Source organism: Rutidosis leptorrhynchoides, chromosome 1 (assembly GCF_046630445.1).
Source record: "Rutidosis leptorrhynchoides isolate AG116_Rl617_1_P2 chromosome 1, CSIRO_AGI_Rlap_v1, whole genome shotgun sequence".
Taxonomy (NCBI): domain Eukaryota; kingdom Viridiplantae; phylum Streptophyta; class Magnoliopsida; order Asterales; family Asteraceae; genus Rutidosis; species Rutidosis leptorrhynchoides.
In genome coordinates this window covers 275,376,419-275,386,858 of record NC_092333.1, presented here as the reverse complement: position 1 = coordinate 275,386,858, position 10,440 = coordinate 275,376,419, and the positions used below count along the sequence as shown (strand labels likewise).

At 33.0% G+C, this 10,440-nt stretch overlaps 1 protein-coding gene across 1 annotated transcript; it reads left to right on the top strand.

Annotated features, from left to right (window-relative positions):
• The first annotated feature begins 1,717 nt into the window (after positions 1–1,717).
• Positions 1,718–2,387, top strand: LOC139897899 (uncharacterized mitochondrial protein AtMg00810-like). Its single transcript, XM_071880615.1, has 2 exons — positions 1,718–2,233; positions 2,346–2,387. The coding sequence occupies exons 1-2, from the start codon at positions 1,718–1,720 to the stop codon at positions 2,385–2,387; spliced, it is 558 nt and encodes a 185-aa protein (XP_071736716.1).
• Positions 2,388–10,440: the final 8,053 nt, after the last annotated feature.

Here is a 10,440-nt window from a genome sequence, read left to right as displayed (position 1 = left end):
GCGAATCTTAGATATGGATCCATAGGGTTTGACATCTCCACTCGGGCTAGTCGCGCTAGTATTTAACGGGTGTTTAATACTTCGTAAACTTACGCACTCGCCAAGTGTACTTTTAGGGGGTAATATTATGTTAAGTTAGTTACCGGGTGCCCACGGATAAGCATATACTTTATCATACTGATTTGAAATACTGATTTGAAACGCTGGTTTGAAGTGATTCACAAATATACCCCCGAACATTACCCATAACCTCCTTGGCAATAACCCATAATTTCCTTAACTTTATCCCGCTCGAAAACCATTTTTGAAATCGTTTGGACATAACCTCATCGTAGTATTTTATGTATAATACTAATAATAATAATAATAAGATTAATAATAATATTAACCTTAATAATAATAATAATAATAATAATAATAATAATAATAATAATAATAATATAAATATATATATTAGAGAGAAAGAAAGAAATAATTATGAAAGTGTAAAGATTCGGACAGAACTCGTGGCCTTTTATAGACTTGGCCAGATTTTTGCCTCCATGCGATCGCATGGATTTCTAGGCTTGTGGCCATGCGATCGCATGGCCTCAGATTCCAGCTCACATATGATTTTGTCCTAACTCTTGTCGACATCATTTAATATTAATATATAATATATAATTTAAATAATTAATTATATATTATATTAAATTCACGTGCATAGTTTATTTGTAATTTTTGTTCTGATAAGTCATACGTCATCAATCGACTTATGTCCCGGTTTCGGTTTTTCAAATGTCCTTTCGTACGCTGAGAAAACTTGCACTTTACGTTTCGTGACACGTACCTTTGTTAAAATATAGTCTTAAATCATCCATAAACTATACCACTCGAGGTATAACTTATACATTTGAGTGTTTTGGTCATTTACTTCTATAAATCATCATCTGGCTATTTGTTAATATATATATATTTTCATTTTGAAATAGTGTTTTATTGTAGCAATTCACTGTAGCAAAGTCAATTTCACTGTAGCAAATAGTGATTTTCGAACACACTGTAGCATTTTGGGTATTGTAGCAATTTGAAAATACTGTAGCAAATTAGTGTTTTACTGGTTCATCTTAAACGCTTTAGTTAACTTATCTAAATATCAATCGAATCAATAAATGAATGTTACTATCGTTTACTAAATAACTTGAAATTATATATATGTATATATCTACATATAATTGTTCGCGAATCATTGAAAACAACCGAAGGGTATTTAAATATATAAAAGTAGTTCAAAAATTTTGAGATTCAGTTTTACAGACTTTGCTTATCGTGTCGAAAATGTTAATCATACAAAGATTAAGTTTAAATTTGGTCAGAAATTTCTGGGTCATCACATTAGACGTTGTTGCTTCTGCTGTTAGACTTGCTGTCTGCGTGTTATAGACTTACTGTTACGGACCTGCTGTGTTAGATTTCCGCTGCATTACTTAGAGATGTCTCAATCATGGAAATTTTATGTTGCATTCGTAACTTACGTTATTTTCAAACAATGACTTTGTAACGACCTTTGGGTCACATACTTGTGTAAAAACTTCTATTCATAGCAAGCACATTATCTTTTGTTAAACGCTATCTTTTCATGAATGCAAAACTGGTTTTCAAACAGCATATAGTGTTTGACCTTGTAATGATCCTGTTGTTGACGATCCGTACACGATGGTTTGTACGGGGCGTCACTATGCCCACATGTCATCCTTGTAGGACCCTGGTTGAAGCAGGGGCCAAACTTACCAGTCACGGACCTACTGTGAAAGACCTGACTCTGTACCGCAGCCTTGCAGGCACTTTACAGTATCTCACATTTACTCGTCCTTACATCTCTTACGCCGCACAACAAATTTGCCTCTTCATGCATGATCCTTGCGAGCAGCATATGCATGCCCTCAAACAGATCATTCACTATATTCCGGGAACTACCGATCTTAGTCTAAACCTTTATGCGTCTTCTCCGACTACATTGGTCACTTACTCTGATGCTGAATGGGCTGGTTACCCCACTACCAGACGCTTTACTTATGGGTATTGTGTTTTTCTCGGCAACAACCTTCTGTCATGGTCATCCAAGCTACAACTCACGTCCTCCCGTTCCATTGCAGAAGCAAAATATCGCGGTGTTGCCAATGTCATGGCCGAGACTAGCTGGGTTCGTAATCTTTTGCAAGAGCTTCACTGTCCTCTCACTTCAGCCACACTGGTTTATTGTGATAATGTCGGCTCTGTCTATCTCTCTACTAATCTGGTTCAACATCAACGGACCAAGCACATTGAGATTGATATTCACTTTGTTCGCGATCTTGTTGCTCCAGCTTATGCGTGGGACAGATCCTACTCCATTTTATGCACCGTAATCAGTCTTGCACTGGATAGCGACTCAGATTTACCCTACCAAGTTTATTTTCGGGTTGAAAGTTCAAGACTTTCTCTTCCCATGGTACTTTTATATCGTGAAATGATATTAGTATGAAATGATATAGTTTAGGAAGTATGCTATACCAAGTAAAACGACATTCGGAAGACTTTACTTCCTTTAAGGATGGACTTGATTCATCCTTTATTACTCGCATCAAATGGATACTCAGGTTTATACATTCCAAAGCAATGATATCTGCAATAAACTTCATAGAAATACGTGATAAATGGTTCTAAACATATGGGTTTATAAATTTTGTTATACTTGGTTTTCTTTTTAGATGTTTTAATCAAATAACTTATGTATATTTGTTTAACATTTTTCAAAATTTTCGTAAAAATGACCAAGTTATAAGTTCTTGAGAATTTATGTATCCCCACCCCACACTTAAGATTTTGTAATGCCCTCATTACAAAAAATCAGATAAAAAAATATAAATTTGAGAGGACAAAAAGTGTAAAGGTTGTTAGAACTTCCTTGGTTAAAAATTGGAGATCGTAAAATGCTTATCGTATGAACATACCAATCCTTTTATTATAATATAAATTTGGTGTTTCTTTGTGTTGAATGCATCATCATCGTAAGTACCTGTCAAACAACCATGTTAATCACACACAAGATGGGGTTGTACATTTATAGTACAAAAATTTTACCCCACGCTTAAAATTTTTGTATATATATAAACAAACAAATATATAATAAACTAAAAACACAATTATTTTTTTTTCAACTTAGTAACTAATTAAAATTTTAAAATATCATTTATAAAATTTATATTTCTTATAACGGAAATTTCGGCTATTATGCCTAATCTTTATCTGTTTATAAATTTTAAAATTCAATTTTTAAAAATTAATGTATTAAAAAATTAAATATTTTTTTAGATTTTTAAAAATCACACAAATTTAATAAGAATTAAATGCACTCTATATTATTTTTTACTTTTATTTTATAAAGCACATAATGAATAAAAGGAACACAAAAAATGATTTTTTTTAACAAGTCGTTTTCTCGACTCGACCCCACACTTTATTGCCTAGCGGGGTCAAATTTTTCTATATTTATCGGACGATATGTAAAATCAGTGGAGAAAGTTCCACGAATTAGAAGAGTAAGACATTCATTTACATCTCGGGTGGTATATAATATATCAGATAAATCCTTTTTCGGTTTCATGAAAAAGGAATACCCAACCCGAGAGTCAATACATAACTCTTCTCTAAGTGTGGCTTGCAATAAAAATTTTATTCTCCTAGGTGGATCCTGCCCAAATGGATCATCTTTCAAGGTATTCCAAGTGTTAACCTCTTGAGGATATACGAATTCAACATGAGAAGGTTGTAGTGACCCGAACTTTTCAATGTTTATATATATTAATTGAGATTGATATTTACATGATTAAATGTTTCCAACATGTTAAGAAATTAAACTTGTTAAGACTTGATTAATTGAAATATGTTTCATATAGACAATTGACCACCCAAGTTGACCGGCGATTCACGAACGTTAAAACTTGTAAAAACGACATGACGATATATATATGGATATACATATGGTTAACATGAGATTATGATAAGTAAGTATCTCCATAAGTATATTAACAATGAGTTATATACATATAAACAAGACTACTAACTTAAGGATTTCGAAACGAGACATATATGTAACGATTATCGTTGTAACGACATTTAAATGTATATATATCATATTAAGATATATTAATTTATCATAATATCATGATAATATAATAATTTAACATCTCATTAGATATAATAAACAATGGGTTAATGATGTCAAAGCTAAGGTATACGAAATAGTTTATATTTTACTAGGAAAAACTATTAAATACGATACAATTTTACACAAGATATTTATTTATTTATAGAATGGATATACTTAAACCTTGCTACAACACTTATAGGCAGTGTACCTAATCGTACAGTAGTGTAGTTTTTAGTAAGTCCGGTTCGTTCCACAGGGAAATCTTTAAACAAAGCGTAACGCTATATTAGTTTACTTTTATAAAAATACAAACATATATATAAGTAATATTATTATTATAAAGGGGGTTTTTACCATTTAATGACCGGTTTGTCGATTTTAAGACTTTAGTCGCAGTTAAAACCTAATGTAAAATATAAAATAAATACAAGACTTAAATTAAAGCGTAAAGTAAATAACGATAATGAAATTGCAATAAAAGTGCGATAAAATAAAATTGCGATAATTAAAAAATACGATAATTAAAAGTGCGATTAAATAACAATAAATAAAAATGCGATAATTAGAAGTGCAATTAAATATAAAATAAAGGAAATTAAATATGAAATAAAAGAATTATGCTTATTTAAACTTCTGTAATCATGATGTTTGACGTGTTGATTTTAGTTTTATGCCCATGGGTTAATTGTCCTTTGTCCTGGATTATTTAATATGTCCGTCTGGTTTTTGTCCATAACAGTCCATCAGTCATAAATATAAAGTGCGAGTGTCCTCGTCAAATTATTATTATACCCGAAGTTAAATATTCCAACTAATTGGGGATTCGAGTTGTAACAAGGTTTTAATACTTTGTTTAATGAATACACCAGGTTATCAACTGCGTGTAAACCAAGGTTTTACTACTTTGTTAACAATTACACCAATTACCCTTGAATGTAATTTCACCCCTGTTTTAATAATTCTAGTGGCTATTAATCCATTCCCGTGTCCGGTTAAATGAACGATTATTCGTACATATAAATACCCCGCCCATCGTGTCCGATCGAGTGTGTATGGTAATTTATAGGGACACCCAATTGTAAATCTTTATATTAACATTAACAAACTATCATTTAGTTAAACAAATATAAAGCCCATTAATAGCCCATAGTCTAATTTCCACAAGTGTCGTTCTTTTGTCCAAACCCCAATTATGGTACAAAGCCCAATTACCCAATTTTAGTAATTAGTCCAACATCATGATTACTTCGTTTTAAATAAGCATAATAATAACTTAGCTACGAGACATTAATGTAAAAAGGTTGAACATAACTTACAATGATTAAAAATAGCGTAGCGTTACACGGACAGAATTTCGACTTACACCCTTACAACATTCGCTAACATACCCTTATTATTAGAATTATAATTAAAATTAAAATATAAATTATAAATATAAATATAAATTTTACGTATGATAAGAGAAGAAAAAGATTGATGATTTTGATAGAATTCGGTTGGCTTTATAGGCAGTTTTCAAATTTAGGGCTCCGCGACTCGCGGCATATTTTGCCTTCAAACTCCGCGAGTCGCGGAGTTTGAAATTCCAGCTCACACTTTGGAGTCTTTCTCTGCCGACGGTTTTTATTTATAAATATAATATATATATAATTAATATAATTAATTATATATTATATTATATTTATATACCTAGTTAACTTGTAATTTTTAGTCCGTTGCGTCGAGCGTTAAGAGTTGACTCTGGTCCCGGTTCCGGATTTTCGAACGTCCTTGCGTACAATTTAATATCTTGTACTTTGCGTTTTGAATCTTGTACTCTTGTAATTTCGAGACGTTTCTTATCAATAATTGGAACCTTTTTGATTGTCTTTTGTACTTTTGAGCTTTTTGGTCGTTTGCGTCTTCAATTCGTCGAATCTGTCTTTTGTCTTCACCTTTTATTATTTAAACGAATATCACTTGTAAATAGAACAATTGCAACTAAAAGCTTGTCTTTCTTGAGGAATAATGCTATGAAATATATGTTCGTTTTTAGCATTATCAAATATTCCCACACTTGAGCGTTGCTTGTCCTCAAGCAATATTGTCTTGAAATACTAGAATCACTTCTTTATTCTTCACACTTTGTACATCAGTGATTTCTATATGGCGGTATAAACAATGGTAGTAACGATATGGTTTACAGTCCAACATGACTATAAAAATTTAGATCCATTAAGGAAATTGGATCTTTATGAAAACATTTGATCTTTTGAAAATTAAATCTAGTTTTTACCCTAGATAAGTTTTCCGGGATAACCCTTTACCGGTGTTTGCAAAATATTTTTGTGAGTTTGGTGGGTTTCAGATTTGAAAATTTTAGCTCAAAACTTGCGGTTTTGTGTCACCCACTTGCTAACCTTGTATTTGGAAAGCAACACGTCCAGTTTACTTGTCCCGTATATTAACTTTCGGTAAACTACTGTCCGGTTGTAAAGGAAAGCGTTGAACAAGCAACTGTTAAGGCAATGTCCCCTGACATGCTTTTAATTATGGTCTATAACGTGTCGGACGCAATTACTATCCTTGGTAGGAGCAATAGTAAAGCTCGCCCTCATAATTTTTCGGTATGGCACAAGGTCCTGTCTTTGACCATGCTATGCAATCACCGTTCTTACGGTTGACACCCGATTTAGTTCAGGTGACCTAATGAATTCCAGGTGAATTCCTAGGATTTTACGTTCAATGGTAATGAACGCATTGAAAATGGTTTTTCAGAAAACAAATCGGTTTATAATTTTGATCAAAATATTTTCTCGTTCAAGCTCGAGTTTAGATATCATTGAATTCCATGAGTTTGAATTCTCAATCTTTAAGGTCAATCTCTAGGATTGAGTAATATCAGGCTTAAAAGCTGATTTTTGATCTTTAAGGAGATTATCCTTTCTGGGGATCTGATTCATTAGTCTTATCAAGCTAATTTGCACGGTGCCCTCCCCATTTTACAAGACAGATCCTCTCATGGTTAGGATAAGTCTGACCACTTGGCGACCCTGTTTTATGCTGAGGTCCGTGGATTTCCTGCTGATTTTAGTGATGACTTTTCTAGATTTTTCGTCAACCTACAGCTGGTCTGGACGACAACTTCATGACCTAAATCAAGAAGCGCGTGTCTTTTTCGGAAGATTTTACTTCTTTTAATGATGGAATTGATTCATCGTGTAGATCCATCTCTTCTTTTCTTTTATCGGGTAAAACAGTTTAGTTTAGTCCAAAGCAAAAGTATTTTCAGTTATTTGTTACAGATATATGTGACATATGTTTAAGATAACTTGGTAAATTTTCCCACACTTGGCTTTTATTTTCCTTTTTATCGTCCTCTATTCCATTTTAAATGAATTTTAACATTTTGGTTTGTTTCTCAATTTATGTCCTTTCCGAGGTAACAATAATTTCGGTGTTAAAACCTAGTTTTATCGTTCATAAATATGTATAAACATGATTTTGAGTTCATTTAATTGAAAATTTTGAAAAATTTTACTAGAATTGGGTAGTTAGTATATAAGACTTGGGCTGTTCTTTATTATCAGAGAGCACTAGATTCTAATACAACTACTGCTTTACTAGTATTTTTAATGGTAACCAAGTGTATAAAGTAAAAATTTTTTAAATCCGAAAGAATTTAACCCCTTCCCACACTTAAGATCTTGCAATGCCCTCATTTGCAAGAAATCAGTAACAATTTAAATTATTGAGGGTGATTTGTGTGAAAATGATTAAATTTTTACCAAAGTTTCCAAATATATTGGCGTTTGTTTGCTGAATGATAAATGGTGCACATCATTTGTTCATTCCGTCTTGTTGTTATTTCACATATATTTTGCATCTTGTCGTCAAAATTAGTTGCTTTTGCTGAACTTAATGCCAGTCTTTGAAAATGCGTTGTTTTACCCTGTTGTGTACATAAGATAAACTGCAAACATATATACATATTTTTGAAGTTTGGTATATTACCCCACATTCAAAAATTATTAAAATCTAAGAATAAAAGTTAGATAATTATAAAAAATGATTACAATATTAACAAAAGTATTAAACGTATCAATAATTACAAATTACAAAATAAAAAAAAAATAATAAGTAAACTAAGGATGATATTGATACCAATAGGGGTTCCAGGCATAACCATAGGTGCTATAGAATTCTTCGGCAGGGTCATACGTAGGATATGGTGGCTGCATCTCTATAGACCAGGGAGGGAAGATGGGTTTCGGTGTAGGAATATAGTTTCTACCTATATGTTGGCAATGAGCTATGATTTGGTTCTGATGAACTTGCCAATCTTCAAATGCTCTCTGTCTAGCATTTTCGTATTCCTGAGAAGCTATAAACCTATGCATTTCTTGCATCTCATTCCCCCCTCCTACATTACCTTGCTGTTGGTTTCTCTCCACCTGTGGATGTCTACCATGGTATCGTACTGCGGCGTTATTTCGCCTCTTCAAAACTTTCGCACCATGGTATACATTTAAACCTATAGTATCGCGGGGTTCTGGTTCTTATACTAATAATCCCCCCCGACTTATATCCACACCGAGATATTCACCAATCAAAGTAATAAAAATACCACCTCCTATTATGCTATGCGGTCGCATCCCCCGAACCATAGCTGATAAATAATAACCCACACAATATGGTATACTTACAGCGCTTTGTGGGTCTCGAATACACATATGGTAAAACAAATCCTGTTCATTTACTTTTTCCTTGTTTTTACCCCTTTGTGTAATCGAATTAGCTAAAAACCTATGTATCACTCTTAATTCGGCTCTATCTATATCCAAATAAGAGTAATTTCCCCCTTTGAAACGGTGATGGCTTGTCATTTGACTCCACACACCGTGTGTATCAAAATTTTCATCTATCTTTCTACCGTTTAGTATCAATCCTCTACAATCGGCAGACGCTAACTCCTCAGGCATATATATACGTAAAGCCCGAGCCATGTCCAGTAAAGACATGTGGCGCATCGAACCGCCTAATAAAAATCTAATAAAAGAACGATCGGTTAAACTAGCTACCCGATCATTCAACTCTATACTACATAACAATTCTTCACACCATACTTTATATACAAGTCTACGTATGGTGAATAAACATACCCAGTCATTAAAAGAAGAATTACCATACCTCTGTACAAGTAATTCCCTAATTGGCCCGGCCAATTCTACAGCTTCTAAGGGTCCCCATTCTATGACCCTCGGTACCTCAACAACCTTAGAATGAAGAGTATGCAAACCCCGTTGATATTTTGGATAATCTATCCAAAGTCTGTCAAATCTCAGGTTCGGGTGCAACTCTTCCAAGTGCATATCGGAAAAGGTCATGACTGGATGAGGTATATCCTGCTTGTAGTAGTTATCCACCTCCTGTTGTTCCAAATTCTCAGCAGGAGCATTGCGGGCTTGGGATGAAGATTCACCCCTTTCATTCTGCAAAACACATCAAACACAATTTTTGTGCATCCAAATATGCATTAGTGTCAGCAAAATCATCAATCAAAATAATTACAATGACATTATCAATTTATATCAAACTTAAGCTCATTTTCACATTTTTATCAAATCTACACTTTTTCAAATAGCATATACGAAAATGTTCGCCAAGTTCATAAACATTCAACTCAAATAACATGTCAAAATAATCATTACTAGCAATTAAACAAGTCTCAAATGGCATTATCTTTCAAAAATCAAGTTCATGAATTTTAGACTTGAAAAAGTCCACTTTAATTCTCAAAATCATGTTTAGGCTCAAAGTTTGGATCATTTAACTACCTAGACATGTTACACTACTCAATTTAGCAACAATTCATGACAAAAATCGGCCATAACCTGTTTATATCAAAAAGCCCCAAATTTGCTCAAGAACACAAACCCTAGATTATTCAAAATTTGAAGTTTTAAGGCTTCTAATCATGTTAAACAGCATCAATCTAGGTTATACAAGCATAATACATAAACAATTTAAGCCTAATTACACTAAAAAGCATCAAAATCAAATTGGGGAAAAAATGACTCAAGAACACCTAATTTCGGATTAAATGGTGTTTAGGTGTAGAAATTTACCGTTTTTCTTGAGTAATTCTTAGATAGCATCCTTCTCAACATGATTTTAGCAAAAGATTTGGTGATTAACGGTTAAAAATTGTGATTTTGGGGGTTTTTTCTCGGGTATTTTCGGAGTATTTCGCAGCTATTTTCTGTTTTGGGTGTGTGAAACTGAGCTGT